This window comes from Chenopodium quinoa, unplaced genomic scaffold, assembly GCF_001683475.1.
Source record: "Chenopodium quinoa cultivar QQ74 unplaced genomic scaffold, ASM168347v1, whole genome shotgun sequence".
Lineage (NCBI taxonomy): Eukaryota > Viridiplantae > Streptophyta > Magnoliopsida > Caryophyllales > Amaranthaceae > Chenopodium > Chenopodium quinoa.
Window position 1 is genome coordinate 1958949 of NW_018744996.1, and position 17167 is coordinate 1976115.

The following is a 17167-nucleotide window of genomic DNA, read 5'->3' on the forward strand; positions in this document are numbered from 1 at the left end:
TACAATTCAACAAGATTCTACAAATAAATTTCATAATAATGATAAATTAGTACGTAGATAATACATGGTCATAGACCTTAAACTATCAAAAAAATACAGCAGATAATTTTTCAGAAATGGAGAGAGTACTTTCTTTATCCTCTAAAATCATGTATGATTCGTCTTAATCTCCTAATTTTATGTTGTTTAAACTTATTATATCATAACTTGATTATTTTTAAGAATTATTATATTTGTGGACTGAACTTGTTTAACTCTTGTTTTTTTTTTCTAAACATATATGAATAAATCAATGAAAATAAGGTGGAAAGAACATAAAATTAGTTGATTATTATACCCTTTGTATTAGTGGCGGATAAAAAAAATTAAGTTTAATAAAAAAAAAATTAACAAAATACAAAGTAATATGTGGAGCATAATATTTTTTTCCTAACTAAATTTTGAGTTAATAGACCATTAATATAATTGAGTGACTAAATATGGTTGTAAGTAAAAAATAAAAATAAAAAATTATCTAAGACCTATTGTTTGTAACAGTAAGTCTCTTTGATCAAAAGTACTAATCAACCATGGAAAAAATGAACAATATCACCTAAGAGACCTGTTATTTGTAACAATAGGTCTCTTGGATCCAAAGTACTAGTCCAGTGAGAAAAATATTAAAATATCATATAAGAGACCAGTTTTTAAATAGGAGATCTCTTTGAATTTAAAACAAAAAGGCGGGCTGCTCAATTGTGGCAAACGTAACAGTATCTAAGAAACCGCCTATTTGACATAGGCGGTCTCTTTTGTTAGAAGTTCTTTTTTTCCTACGGAATGGGGTTACAGCTGTACCTCTGTGTATCCCCTAAATCTGCCACTGCTTTGTAAAAATAATACGGATCGAAGTATCTCATCGTCCAAAATCTTTATAATAAAATAAGAAGATATGATTCTAGTCATTCTACAACACTTAGGGGTGAAACTAATGCATGTTAAGACCGAACCAAACTGTAAACCAAATCGAATTAGAAATGTGGTGCGGTTTTTTTTTTCTAATATGGTTCAGTGCGGTTTGAGGAATCCCAAAACCGAATAATTAATATGGTTTGGTTTCGGTTTTAAGATTTGAAAACCCAAAAACCAAAATCCAAACCGAATTGTGGCCCATATCCAAATTATAGCCTAGCCCAATACTAATTTCTTCCCTACATATATAAAGCCAAAAAATAATAAAACTTGTGTTTTTTTATGTCCTAGAATGTCAACCAATGTGGGCGATGTTGGAGTGAATGACCAATTAGATGGGCAAAAAGGAAGAGGATGAAAAATTTCGGCGTGGTTCGATTTACTTTTAAAAAACCGAATTTAAAACGGTGTGGTTTGGTTCGATTTCAATAGTAATATGGTACGGTGTGGTTTGAAAAATCCCAAAACCGAATTAATGTGGTTTGGTTTCGGTTTAGACTATAAACCACACTGTAAACCGAACTTTCACCCTAACAACACTACTCATTATAATACATGTTTATTAAATTCAAGTATTGACATATTGAGACCAATTTGCAATCATAAATTTTACGTAAATTTATTCCTATTTTTGACCAATCATAATTTGTAATTAAATAATTCGTATTTTATTAATTAATAAAACAATAATTTTTCAAATTAGTAAATGTGACCATTAATTCCGAACATATGCGGATATATAAAAAGAGGTGGAAAAGGTAAAGGGGTTTGTGGGGGATGGCGGGAAAATAAAGCAGATAGCATTACAGTGTGGGAATCTAATAGAGAATTGATTGAGAAAGAAGCTTTAGCTTTTAGCAGACATGCATCATGAGCTTTGTATCATCATTTGTCTCTCCTATTTGGGGCATCATTTTCTCCATCCCTTTCATTCTTGTTGGATCATGCTCATTTCATGTTCATCCCAAGTAATTAATTATATCAAAGCATAAATGGTTATGATTTATGAAATCTTGTTCATTTAAATTGGCATTTTTACTGCTCAAAATTTATACCGGCACAATTTGTATTATAAAATTTGCATGTAATGTGCATAAGGAAACTTATATTAATGTACAGGAAAACCGAGGGTAACTTATATTAATTGACTGGAAACTCTAACTGAGGGTAACTTATATTTATGGACTGATTTTACTATATACTATGTACATGCTTGTACAAGTTATACCCTTAAAAAATAATTAACGTAGAGAGTGCGGACAACAGATTAATAACATTAATATGAATATATAGTGTATTTATGTACTTAGTTAGTTCGAACTTCATAAATAATGTTTGAATTAAGCCATTTAATATATGCAATTGATTTACATCAACAATAACATTTGAACAAGCAAATCAAATGGATACTCGAAAATTTGAAAAAAAAAAATAATTATGTTTAAAATGAAAAATTGTATGAAATATCCATTTCTTTGTATTCGGAAACTACCTAATAAAACCTAGATTTTGTGAAAAACTACCTAATAAAAAAAATGTTGTAAGAAACTACCTAATAAAAGGTAAAATGTTGTAACAAACTACCTAATAAAAGGTAAAATGTTGTAAAATACACCTCTAACCCCAAAAACCACCATCCTGAAGCACGAAACTACCCTCACTAACTCAGATATCTTCCAACCACCCCGAACATAACCTTACCACCTTGAAAACCAACCTCCGCGGTGGTTTCAGTAGTGCTTTGAGGTGGGTTAACGCTGTAAAATTAGGTCAACGGTGGAAATTCGCCCAAAGGTAGTATCTTACAACAGTTTACCTTTTATTAGGTAGTTTCTTCCAACATTTTTTTATTAGGTAGTTTCTCACAAAATTTAGGTTTTATTAGGTAGTTTCTGACAAAAAATCCTTCTCAAAACTATAACGCGTATTTTTTCACCTCATGTCCATTAATCTCAAGAAAAATTAGTCATATGTAATATAAGTTATAATAAGGGGTGATAAGTTAAATTCAAGAAGAATAATTTAAATAAGGTCTAATAAATATCAATATATAAGGGATATGGATATCTAAATTCAAGTTACGACTATAAGAGTGTGTTTGGATTGAAGGAAATGGAGGGAAAGGAAGGGAAGGGAAATGGAGGGATGAAGTATTTTTCATTTGGATAACAATAATTAGGGATGAAGGAAATTAGAGGGGAGAGAAATGGAGAGATTAAATTGTAAGAATTTGATCTCTCCAACATTGGAGAGATTTAGAGGGAAAACTCATTATTCTTCCCTCCCCTCCCTTTCCCTTCTCTCCTCTTCCCCTCCCTCCCCTTCTTTTCCTCCCCTTTTCATTACCCAAACAAACTATAATAGATTCTAATAAAGTTTAATGAATCCAAATAAGTTCAGATAAATTAAAAAAAATTAAAACTTACACAAAGTACTCCCTCTGTTTCATAATAGTGTTTGTTTCTCATTTTCCAAGTAAATTAAGAAAAGTAGAGTCTAAGGGTGCAGCAACTTTACTAATTCAACTCTTATCTGTTTCTAAGGAATATAATTAAAGCAAGTTGAGATTAGTCTGCAATTAATCATGCATGAACGTTGAGATCAGGGGGGGGGGAAGTTCTGGTGAAAACAAATGATTTTAAAGACAACTAGAAAAGATTTTAAACAAGCACAATTTTGGCACCAAAAAAAAAAAAAGAAAAAAAAAATTATGGGATAGAACGAGTAATTGTATTCTGATTAGCTCATGGGGGTCTTAATGAAAAATGAATGTCTCCTCTCTATTTTTTCTCTCTAGGGTTCCTAAAAAATAAAAAAGTGTTTTATAGGTCAGAAATGGTTAAATTTTTCCGGAAATTTGGCTATTTTCGACCCTTTTCCTTTAGTTTGTTTATGTTTTTGTTGTTTAGTTCAATAAATCTACACTCTTTGAAAGTAGTAAGTACCTCTATCGTGGGTTTGATTATAATAAGTGCCCCTAAGGTGGGCTTTGTTCCAGTTTTGTTTTTGTTTTTGAGTTTAGTATGGTACAAGTTATTTCATGGGTAAAGATTTGTGCGGAATCGAAATAAAAGTTAATTTATTTTTTTTTGAAGAAAAAAAAGTTAATTATTCGTTTACAATAAGACGAATTACATCTACAACAGATCGATAGACCCCCTCGTCAAAGAAGGCTGTAAATCACAGCGATATGAAAAAAAAGTATGAATAATGTACGATTTGCAACAACGATCGTAGCTCTGCTGAAAGAATATTTTTATTTAATTTTATTTTTATATATTTATTAGATGTAAATCTCTTTGTAAATATTGTATGACTTTATATTTATGAATCAATATTTATTAAAAAAAAAATGAAAAATAAATCTGAATTGTGTTTCGAGATGGGTTTAGAACTTTTAGTTTTATGGGTTTGTTCTGGTAATGTTGGGCCTTGTTGGAGTGTGAATTTAAAAATTAATGGGTTACTCAATTCTTTGGGCCAAGAAACAATTGGGCCAAATTGAAACCAGGGTCAGATATCAGATCAAGGCCTTTTCCTAATGGATTTAATGCCGGACTTTTCAGCCTAGTTAGGTCTACGAGTCTAGGAAATATTTTGGTTCAGCTCAATAATTATGATGTTAGAATTTAGATCCGTGAACATCCCTTATTAAAATCACCGCTACTAAATGATATTTTGATATACATATAGACGATCAATATAGAAGCACGTTCGGGGGACAAATCATGGTCTATGGTGGATGATAAGAACATGTATATTATTGGATTTTCCGGCATCAGCTATGGCACTTAATAAGGGAAGAAGTGGACTAAGTTATAGAATGAAAGTGCTATAAATATTAGTGCACATGCATCATGCATGTACTAATAGAGTAATAACAAGTAGTAGATTGGAAATTATATTCGTAGAGGATAATGCCTAGCTAATTAATGGTATGTGTCTGTGTGTATATATATATATATATAATAATGTTATTTTTTATGTAAATGGATTACTACTCTCTATATAAATATATCATATACGTGACCCATGGTGCACACTACTCCTAGATAAATTGTCTGCTACTTCATTTGAGTTATTGGATATGTATTTGGTATTGCAATTTGCAAATGATCAAAGTCATCTCTTAAAGAGGAGACTTTATCAATCGGATCACGTGCAAATCAGTTTACACTGAATTTGAATTCCTTACACAAAACACATAGTACACCTAAAGATACGAGTACTCCCTCCGTGTTTTAATGAGTATTACACTTTAATCGGTACATAATTTTAGGCAATTTAATTGACTTAAATAAAATAAGAGGTAAGTGGGGTGTTTGGAATATTAAAAAATTGTAAAAGAAAGATGGTGGGGTTATTAGTTTATTAAAAAGTAATGATTGTGAGATGAAAGAAATAATAATAATAAAAAAAAAAGTAGTAGTGGGTTTGGGTAGGGACCATAAAAGGAGAAATATATAATATTAAAACGTAGTTTTTTTGCTAAAGAAAAGGAGTGTAACACTTATTAAAACACAGACAGAGTAGTAAATTTTCTTATTTTATATGTTGGCTTACAATATTAAGAGAAGATTGTCTTATCTTTTACGAAGTATTATACGTATATACCTTTCTTTTTTATAAATTGTAATAGGAAATCCTTTTCACAAGTTAAAACTCAATTGTAGCTTGCATATTAATTCTTAATTACTAATCCGTATGTAACACAAGTACGGAGTATTATATAGTGTTAGTCTCATTATCCAGTTTCATTGCACATTTGGGCTCCTCTCTTCCTCTCGAAAAACAATGGCTTCATTTCATTCTCTTTGCTTTGTGATACTCTTATTGATGATAAATAGTCGTATTACTTATATTTCTGCTCAGCTTGCTCCAGTGAGCGTTGCTCCTAGTGACGGTGAGTTTAGCCTACCTTTTTGTAATTAAGCATTTTTGTATGAAAATCTATTAAATCTTAATAAGAAATTCTATAAGAGTGTTGTGCTTAATACGTGTTTTCACCAATTAAAGTGCAAAAATAAAGTGCTAACATAATTCAAATTTATACATGTTCCATTCTACTAGTAACGATAATGTATTCTCTTGTAGTCTCAGCTCATTTGTCCCCATACAACAATTTAGTTGTAAGATGACGACAAATTTTTCTATTAGACTAAACTTTGCTTGGTATATACTTCATATATTTATTATTCGACATGAATCATACGCTAGCTAATACAAACTAAGAATTTCCAATTGTTCCCTCTTAACAGGTCTTCTACCAAATGGGAATTTTGATGAAGCACCAAACCCATCAAATCTCAAAAAAACAACAATAGTAGGAAAATACTCCCTCCCCAAATGGGTGAAGAAGGGTGAAGTACGATACGTATCAGGTGGACCTAAACGAGTCGGGTTTACATTCGACGTTCCACAGGGCGTGCGCGCGGTGAGCATAGGGAGCGAGGCATACATACTACAATACCTTAGAGTGAAGCCATGGGCATACTACTCTGTTAGTTTTAGTGCAACAAGGACTTGTCCACTAGATATGTATCTTAGGGTAACAACTTCTTATAGTGATACAGCAGATTTTGCATTTCCTAATAAAGCATTATATTCAAGGAAAGAAGCAGACACTTTTGCTTGGGGATTTCGGGCCTTTTCTAGTAATACTGCTTTCATTATGTTTTCTAACCCAACTGGTCACCCAAAGTACTACGCTTGTGGACCACTTATACAAGCTGTTGCGGTTAAGGAATTATTGCCATCACCTCAAACATCAGGTAATTTTTACTGTCTTAATCATTCAATAGTTAGTTCAATCAATTTTCATAATTTATTTTATACTATTCTTTGTTAATTGTTGAATATGGTTTCATGAGCGTTACAAGAGGAAGAGGGACCGATGGCGTTTTTAGAAATACAGAGTATTTAGTAATATTTAGTGGTGTCAAAGTAAAATTGATGATCTAATTTGATGTTTAGGTTTAATTAGTTAAAAAGTTATGAAAAATTCTTAAATTTATGAGATGATTTCCCAAAATTTTCAATTTTAATTGGGGTTAATTGACCTCAGACCACCCCCCACAAACAATTATACTCCATCCATTCGTAAAATTTCGACTTACTTTTGCGTTTGCGTGGACATCATCTTTGATCATAAATAACTTTAATGAAAATAATACAAAGTTGATATTTGGAAAATTTATATTAAGGAGAATCTAATAATATTCTACATGCATATATAGAATGTGGTCAAAGTTATATTGTTTCAACCATATGAATAGTTAGTGAGTCGAATTTTTAAAAACGGAGATAGTATGTAAAACTCCTAAAGCGTGCAAGCATATACCGTGCACTTGGACATGGCGAGGACCTACAGAATTACAACAATCATGAATCACCTCACTTCTTACTTTGATTCAAGCAAACATTTTCAATTTTCATCGATTTTTTGAATTTTACACCTTATTTTTACTTTATTTCTAATTTCTATTGTGACAACATCTATTCAATTTTTGTATGATCTAATAGTATTTAATTAATTTCTTACTTTCTATAATGTGATTTTCTTAAATTTATTAATCAAAGCTACATTCATAATTGAGAGGAACTAAAAAAGAAAAGCTGATAGTAATACATTTCTCTTCTATGTAAGGATGAGTTAAATTTTATGAATTTGAACTTACTCTGGTTACACTCCTTTTGCAGGCAACCTCATACAAAATGGAAACTTCGAAATTGGTCCTCATATTTTACAGAATTTCACAACAGGGGTCTACATTCATCCATACTCTTTGAACCCTATTTCTCCACTCCCAGGTTGGAGGATCGAATCCCGGTATACCATTAGGTATATCGGCTCAAAAGACTTTTTTATACCATCAGGAGCTTCTGCTGTTGAACTCTTAGTCGGAGGAAAAGAAAATGCCATATCTCAAGACATAGATACAACACCAAACAACTTTTATAACCTTACCTTCACTATTGGTGATGCCAAAAATGGTTGCATTGGTTCTATGGCGGTCGAAGCAGCAGCCGATAAAGAAACCATCAAAGCTCAGTATGAGTCTCAAGGCAAAGGTGGTGTTGCTTATGCAAATTTTAGGTTCAAAGCTGTCTCATTTAGAACTAAGATAGCATTTTGGAGTGTGTTTTATCATACTACTATTGATGATACCAACCGTTTCTGTGGTCCTGTCTTGGATGATGTTAAGGTTGTACCTGCTCTGTAATTGCAAGAGATCGTAAAATTGAATCCTGGTATCGGAAATTAATAGTCACATATACAAGTATGATAGCGATCATACTTAAATTAAGTGATAGGAGAGTGTGCTCATCTAAATTATTAGAGTATATAATCAGTCCTCAATCTTTAAAATATTGTTAATTTCTTAATTATGTAACATTAAGTCTGTTTGAATAAACCACTATATGTTTGCTTACAAAAGTGATTATTATGATTTTGTATGTGGGTTTCAATCAATCAATCAATTAACAACTTGATAAAAGGTAACATGGAGCTTTTGAATTTTTATTAGACAATGCACTAGTATGTATATATATTTTACCATGAATAAACTTCAACGTCAATACATTCATTTTTGGATGATTTTATAGTGGTCGTTTGAAAAATGACTACCGTATTATTTTAATGATATATAATATGATCGGTTCATTTTTTCACGTTATAAAATAGCCATAATTAGTCTTATAATATCTACAATGTAAATACTACCTCCGTTTCATATTATTTGCAAAACGATTTGACATAAAGTGTGAGTGAAAAGTGTCTAATTGTTGCAAATAATATGAAACGGAGGTAGTATAAATTTTGAAAATTTTCATTCGACATATAATAAATATTTTTTGAGAAACTGTAAAATAAGAATAAAAATTACATAAATGAAACTAAAAATTTGATAAATCAAAAAAATGTTGATAATACTATTTAATACCATTAATAAAGTAATATAATTAATTACTTAGAAAAATATGTCAATTATAAACCATATAATCATCAAAAGATTATGGTAGTTATATTTCAAACGACTACCGTAAAATTTTCATTTTTTTCGTTGTATAAAGATCATCTTAGTTAACGATATACTCTGTATAGAGTAACGTTTTTGACATCAGAATAGGATTCATACTCCGTATATGATAATGATCTTGAACAACAAACACAACATACATATACTTCTGTTTGAATTTAGACAATTTCGACCATTAATTATTCCACATTACCATGTATTACATAGTATTATACTAAGACTTTAAAGGTTCAGGCTCAATCTATGATGGACTTTGGAATCAATAAAGCCCAATAATAAAGACCATACAACCCAAATATACAATGGACAGAGTCAACAAAGTTTAGCAATAAAATCAAACATCCTAATGAAAGAAAGAAGGAAGCTCAGCCAAATTTTCAACAGTATAAGCACCAAAGGAAAGAGCAGTCTAACCAGTAACGACCACTGAAGAAAGGAAAATAACTGCAAGATCAGAGAATCGTCATCCCACGTTCTGATAATTGATATATAAGACTTCTATTATAGCAGAACGTAGATCTAGAATTCCAGACATCAGATCAGATCAGATCAGATCAAACAATCAAAATTACATTTAACATTTACTATAGCCCTTCTTAGTTCTTAGTTCTTAGCATTCTAGGCATAGCAGCCTAGATTAGTTTAGTGTTAGTGTTAGCGTTAGCATTACTGCATTAGTATGCTACAATCACTTGAAGCAGTTGCTCAATTTCATTTGTGATAATTAATCATGGAGGTAACTCGTCCGATCCTCTATGGATCTAATTCGATCGTCAGCCTCTTTGTTTCTCTAAAATCTCCTACTTGCTTGTATTTGTACTCTTATATGAATGATCAATTATCATTGTCTTTAAATTTGTGTTGTTTTGATAATCATAAATTACTCATACACTAACAAGACTTCCAACTCAAAGGTCAATACTTTTTAACGACACACTTCTAAGGTACTCTTGGTGTAATTTGACTTACTCCAGCCTATCGATTGCATGAGGTCACGTGCCTATATAAATCTAAGCCAATAACTCATTTGACTTACAAATTAATTTAAGTGTACTTATCTTATCATGTAATTTAACTTATATGACTACTAGCTATTTAGGAGTGATTTCCCACGATATTGTTGAAATAAAAATAAATTCTCTTTGTGCATTGCTTTAGCTTAAAACCACTAATAACAATAGCGGTTGGGTGTTAATTTTTTTTCATTTGGTTTAGCTTAAAACCACTAATGGCAATAGCGGTTGTAATTTTAAAACTGTTAATGGCAATAGCAGTTTAAGAAAAGAGACTCATTTTATCTAAAAACAGCTCTCCTTGCCTCCTTAGTTAACTCACACATCCATTAGCCAAAAGCAGGAAAGAGAGCGGGAACATTACACTGAAAGTTCAAAGAGACCCGATTTTACTAAAAACAGGTCTCTTTTCCTCTATTAAAAACATGTAAAACCACTAATATTATTAGCGGTTTTAACTTATACCGTTGATGATATTACCTGTTTTAAGCTGAACTAAGAACCAATCTTACATGGACGGTATTTTGAAAATTTATTTTTAAATCGGTGCATAATGAGAATTTATTTTTGTTTCAACAATATTAAGGGAAATCGCTCATTTATTCCACTTATAAAGTTACACCCTTTGACTTACAACCTAAGTGTACCGACTAGATAATCTTTCTTTTTATTTCTTTTTTTTTTTTTTTTTGACAGAACCAGAGAATCATGTATAGTATAGTGTTGTTCAAGTTTATGAGACAGTGAGGCGAATGAGCTAATAAGTAATAACAGCTTACAAAATACAAATTAAGTCCGTTTAAGTTCAACGAATGCATAATTTGATTGCTTTGACTTTTTTATATTTTTTTATATTGAGGTGTTGACTTTTCATTTGGAAGATGCATGGATGCATGGTTCACATGCATCGTTGTATTGTTAGCCATATCCCAACATTGTAGATTTAATTTATTTCATTATTTGCTTTAAATTTGTAGACACAAACCAGACACTTTCCAACACCAGTTTAATTTAATTTCACTCTTTGAATAATACTTGAAGACTACTTTTATAATCAATTTTAAAAGGTTTCATTATCTTGAATATTTAATTACTTTTCAATATGATATTACTCGCGTCGTATCTGTTGTCTATGAATATCGAACTTATTATCGACACATATCTATTAACGCACCACTGAATTTATTACTTATTCAATTCATTTATTTAGTCGTTTAAATATATATAAGACATGTATGTTCATTTGACTATATATGAATAATGTATCATTTTCCAATAATACACTAAATTACATACATGTAAATACAACAAAATTAAATATATTGTATCTCGATCCCAATCTCTTTTGTTGTTACCTCTCTGTGTTTGTGTCCTATCCGCTTTCATGCAATGCATATTTTAAATAAAACGAATTGAATATATAGTTAAGTAAAAAAGTTAAGAGAATAAAACCTAGAACGCAAAAAAGGAGACAACTTAACACCTCTCAAGGCATATATTTCTCAAGTCATTATTTCACAATCAATGCTAGTATCATGATGGTGAATTAACAGCTTATTTATATGGTTTATTTTCCATCGTTCATTGCAATTGCATAATTTAGGGATCTCTTTCTCTCCCTATTTCACTCTCTATTTCTCTCTTATACAAGAAAATTATGATGGCTTCTTATCAAAATCTTTGCCTTGTTATGCTCATTTTGTTGATAAGCAGCAGCAGTTATTTTGCTTCTCCAGTTAACACCGCCCCTCGCGATGGTGAGTTCGGCAAATATTATTATATTGTAATTTTTTTATTTTATTTTTATAATTTTGCAAGTACTTTAATAGCAAATATAGTCATTGTTTCGATGCAAAATTGATCTTTTTTAATGATGAATTCATGTCGACATCACAAATTCACAACCATTGCAAATAGAACATTATTGTACACTGAAAAATTAGCTTAATTAGTTAGTTAAAGTATATATACACACTTACACTTGTTACAAATATGTGTAATTTTTTCTTCGAGTAATGCATAATTAATTAACAATGCGATGATGTCCCTCCTTACAAGTTCAAGTCCTCCATTAGAGTGCATGTGAAGTAATTTACGACCTACCACTTGCATATAGTTGCATTGAGCTCACAAATAATGGTTTGGTCGATCTTCTTGTATGACGGATCAAGATAGGTGGTATACATTGTACCAACCCAAAGAACAATTGATTGACTATAATGAAACGTTATTGCATGCATTTTTTTCAACTGAATTTTCACTAAGATAGATATGACGATAGTATACTTAATTTACTAGAATAATTAAATTTTAATTGAAATTAATGAGTCATAGTAAGCAAAAACTTAGCCTAAAGTTCATCAAAAATAAGATGAGGAGAAAAAAAATCATAAGTCATTATTATTTTAGAAAAAAATGAAAATTGATAAATGGACTTGGACCACACCCGTCACAAGTGTCCACTTTATACAATCAAGGAGCTTCCACCTCAAAACCATATGGCTATGAGGGGAGTAGCACCTTAGCCTTATAAAGTAGACACGACTTTCTCTTTTCTTCTATGTGGGATACACATCCCAATATTCATCTTTACTTTTATACTCTTTCAATGTGAGACAACACTTTCACTCACATGTGGGTTTGCTCATGGACTCAACAAAAATTCCTCCCCAACATTATTTCATGTAATTAAATCATATTTATACCAAATAATAGAAGTTCAAATTTTGTGTTGATCATTTTTTTTTTCTAATCATACATCTATACACTAGGATTCTAATTCTTGATTTATTTTTCCCAAATATATAGGACTTCTTCCCAATGGAAATTTTGAAGAAGGACCAAAACCATCAAACCTCAACAAGAAGGTAATTGTTGGCAAATATTCCCTACCTAAATGGGTGAAAAAGGGCTTAGTGCAATATATATCAGGTGGACCACAACCAGGTGGCTTCTACTTTTCTGTTCCACGTGGCGTTCATGCGATAAGGTTAGGAAATCAAGCCTCGATATCCCAATTTTTAAGAGTTAAAAAAGGATCATTCTACTCTCTCACATTTAGTGCAACAAAGACTTGTATAGAATAAGAGGTTTTAAGGGTATCGGCTTCAAAAGAAACCACGGATCTACCCATTCAAACAATGTATAGTAGTGATGGAGGGGATACCTATGCTTGGGCATTTCAAGCAAGTTCTAATATTGTTAAGGTCACTTTCTACAATCCTCATGTTCAAGAAGATCCTACTTGTGGACCACTCTTGGATGCTATTGCTATCAAAGAGATATTGCCTCTCCCCAAACCAATAGGTACCATTTACTTAATACTTTCTTTGTCTCTAAATTGTTTTTTTGTTTTTAACTTTTTTTGTGAGACAATCATCGTCTATATAGAAAGAGCTTTAGAGACAAAGTGAATACTCTATATCTACAATTTTCTTAGCTTCTTTTTACTCCGTATTTATATATAAATTTTTTAAAAAGTTTCTATAAAATATTGTAGACCTAATGTCCTGTTTAAGCTTTTCTATAAATGTATACTTGTATACAACATAAAAGTAATAAATCAATACTCATGATGAGTAACTACATACTTCTATGAAAATATATAGAACTAGTGATCCAATTAGGTGAGATCAATTTTGATTAGCAAAAATTAATATGGTTTTCATAAGTAAACATTAATTTGGGAAAGATCACAAATAATCTTGCAACGGAAATAATATTTACTTTCCCTTTGTGTATAAACAAAATAGGTAAAAATTATATCTCTATAACATAATAGATTAACTTACAAAGTGTTTATAAACTATAAACTAATATTCGATGGTATACTCTCAAATTTAAATTGTGTTTCTATTTATCAAAAATAATGTGATACAAATTCTATCTCAATTTACAATTAACAAATAATCTGATTACATATTTATAATCAGCCTATATCTAAATAACTAATGATGCAAATTATCGTTATATAATTTGCCATTGATTATTTCTTATTTTCCTACTACTCTCCTTCTTTTTCTCTCCTTTTATTCCTCTCATTCTTTTTCTCTTCTTTCTTGTAAATTCTCCTTTATTTATTTTTAGCAAATTCTAATAATAAGGAGGAATATTATCCAACACTTCTATGAAAATATATAGAACTAGTGATCCAATTAGGTGAGATCAATTTTGATTAGCAAAAATTAATATGGTTTTCATAAGTGAACATTGATTTTATATTTAACTATACGCGCGTTGAGGGGACTGAGCAATATGATTAATATTGAAAATTTAGACTATATCAGCTTGAACATATTTTAGTACCTAGAGCTTATGTTTTATCCTTCATCTACTTGCATTGCATTCGATTTTCTTTTCAAAATTACTTATGGCAATTACTCTTTGCAGGAAATATCGTTAAAAACGGGGACTTTGAAATTGGTCCTCATGTATTCAATAATTTCTCAACCGGTGTACTTATATCTCCACATGCGATGGACGTTGTTTCACCACTCCCTGCCTGGATTGTTGAATCTCTTAAGCCTGTGAAATACGTCGATTCAGCGCACTTCTTTGTACCTTCAGGGTCTGCTGCTATTGAGTTGATCGGAGGAAGAGAAAGCGCGATAGCTCAAATCATAAGAACAATTCCTAACAAGCATTACCTCCTAACCTTCACCATTGGAGACGCGGAGAATGGTTGCACCGGATCAATGATGGTGGAAGCATTCGCGGCAATGGAAAATGTGGTTGCTCACCACGAGTCTCGTGGAAAGGGTAGTTTTACACATGCAAGTCTCAAGTTTCAAGCTATGTCATTTAGAACTAGGTTAACATTTTGGAGCTCAATGTATCACACTAAAGTTCATGATTTTGGATCCATGTGTGGTCCTGTCTTGGATGATGTTAAGGTGGTACCTCTTTATTGATTATTGCTATAGTAACACAATTAAAATGATTTTCGGTGCATGAATTTTATAAAATTTATTCATAATATCATGAAATATACGTGTAATAATTTAGAATTACTTACCTTTATATGTTATGTGTACATTATTGAGGCTATTGTATTCTTTGTAGTAACTTTATTCTCCATTGCACATTAGTTAAATAAAATGTGTTTGCTTCCATGAACTAACTTCCTTCTTCAATTATTTGCTACTTATAATAATTAATGTAGATGCATGCAAATCCTTTCAACAAAAAATATTAACACTTAATTTGTACTCCGTAATGCCTTTAAGAATGGTGTGGCTCTAATTGGACAAGTTGCCCCTAACGAGACGTTTTCATGCAAGTTGGTTAGTGTTTATTGGTTGTAATTATTCTCTATTTTTGGGAATATTTAGGGCCACTTGTTATGTTCACCTTATTTTCACTTGTTTTAGGTTTAATAAGTTCTGATATGTTAAGATAAGTTTAGATAAGATAAATTCATGAAAAATAAGTGTGATAAGGGTTAACCAAGTACAAATTACAACTAAAATAAGTTTTAATAAGTTCTATTAAATTTAGATAAGCTCAGTTAAGTTTATATAAGTTCAAATAAGTAAAAATCATAACACACCCAAAGAAGTAACTCACAATTATTGTTCATTATTCATGGAGGCTTTATTTCATATCAGAGATGATCGATGATCGAATTATCTTGATCTGAGACATTGCTAGCTAGGGAGCCTAAAGAAAGAGATCTCTTTCTTTAGGATTCCATTTTCTATATGATATGGGAACAATGAAGAAGGGGACAAAGCCATCAAATTAAACAAAAAGAACAAGTTAACAGATGAAAGAGAATTTTTCCCACATTCAGTAGGAGAAAAAGGGGCATAACCTTTTTCTAAGCTACATAACTGTTACATCCAAAAATCAGATTTTTGACTTTTATTGACTTTTTCTTGACTTTGACCAAGTAAGTTGGACTTTAGAGTCAATGAAAGGTTTCGGGCTAAACTAGCAAGGAAATGATGAAAATGTGCTGGTATTATCTAAAGGCTCAATGCTGAAAAAACCGGTTTGGAGGCAAAGTGGATAATTTATTTTTCAAAGATAGTTGGCGCAGAGAAACATAACTACACAACAGTTATGAGAATCAACCATAACCGCTCCAATTTGCCAATAAATAGAAGCATGAAGATCGAAGGAAGGACATCAGCAAAAACAATCAACAATGAACATTTAATTTCTTTTTAAGCTTTCTTAGTTTCCCTTGGCTTAGTAGCCAAGCGATAGGGTAGTTTCTCTTAGTATGTATTGAAGGTTGTCCGTCTTTTTCAATTGTATAATCATGGAGGTAACCTCCCCTTCAACTTATACAATTGTAGACCTGACTCTATCTTTTAATTGATGGAATGCATTTGTATCTTTCGTTATATGTTTATCTACTCATTTCTTTAAGCAATCTAACTTGTTTTATTTTCTTTGGGAAAGCTTCCTTATTGTTTGTTGTGTTGTTACGTTAGTAAGGTTATCAATTTTTTAATTCGGTAATTCTAGGGGCAACTCCCTAATACTCTAGAACAAGATAGGGTATTTAACTTGTAAGCAAAGAACAATATTTGCCTCAACAATAACCTCTACATACTACACAATTTTTTTGAACATAATGGCTAATATGGATAGTTGGACGTGTTGCAAAGAGATGTAAGCAAAGATGTCTTCATTGACTCCATGATACAAGCTACTCTAAGGTTGGCCTCCTATCTAAATAGCGTAACACTATAACTTGTGTATCTCAATGTATAACTTTATCCATAAACATCATTAAATATACAATGAAAGTAGCTCAACAACATTTTACTTATGACATGTACACACTTTTAAGAAATTCGTATTAAACCTTGTTAAAATTAGTACATTCAGAAAAAGTATTAGATGTATATTATTTGTAGTCCTAATGACTTCATATATCACTACCCTGAATTACACATCAATTCAACTACGATACAATAGCTTATTTGTTTTCTGACCTTCTCGTTACATTTCATTAATAAATGTTAATTAAGTTAGTTTGGATTTTCATGGCACTCAATATGGAGCTTTTAATATATGAAGATTGGAATCTTGTGTAAGTGCTATTTGGAATTTTGAGCCAAGGTGGCTTTCTAATAATCATTCTTGAGTTCGTTCTTTGAAGTATTTGTCACATGTAGGATTATTTGTTTATATTACTTAACTGGTATA

The 17167-nt window shown here is 31.1% G+C and overlaps 1 protein-coding gene and 1 pseudogene across 1 annotated transcript; both read left to right on the forward strand.

The window, feature by feature from the left end:
- Positions 1-5715: 5715 nt before the first annotated feature.
- Positions 5716-8408, forward strand: LOC110707123. The gene is made up of 3 exons (XM_021885136.1): positions 5716-5854; positions 6210-6722; positions 7651-8408. The coding sequence occupies exons 1-3, from the start codon at positions 5746-5748 to the stop codon at positions 8172-8174; spliced, it is 1146 nt and encodes a 381-aa protein (XP_021740828.1). The 5' UTR covers positions 5716-5745; the 3' UTR covers positions 8175-8408.
- Positions 8409-12795: 4387 nt separating this feature from the next.
- Positions 12796-15044, forward strand: LOC110707124 (annotated as a pseudogene).
- The last annotated feature ends 2123 nt before the right edge of the window (positions 15045-17167 follow it).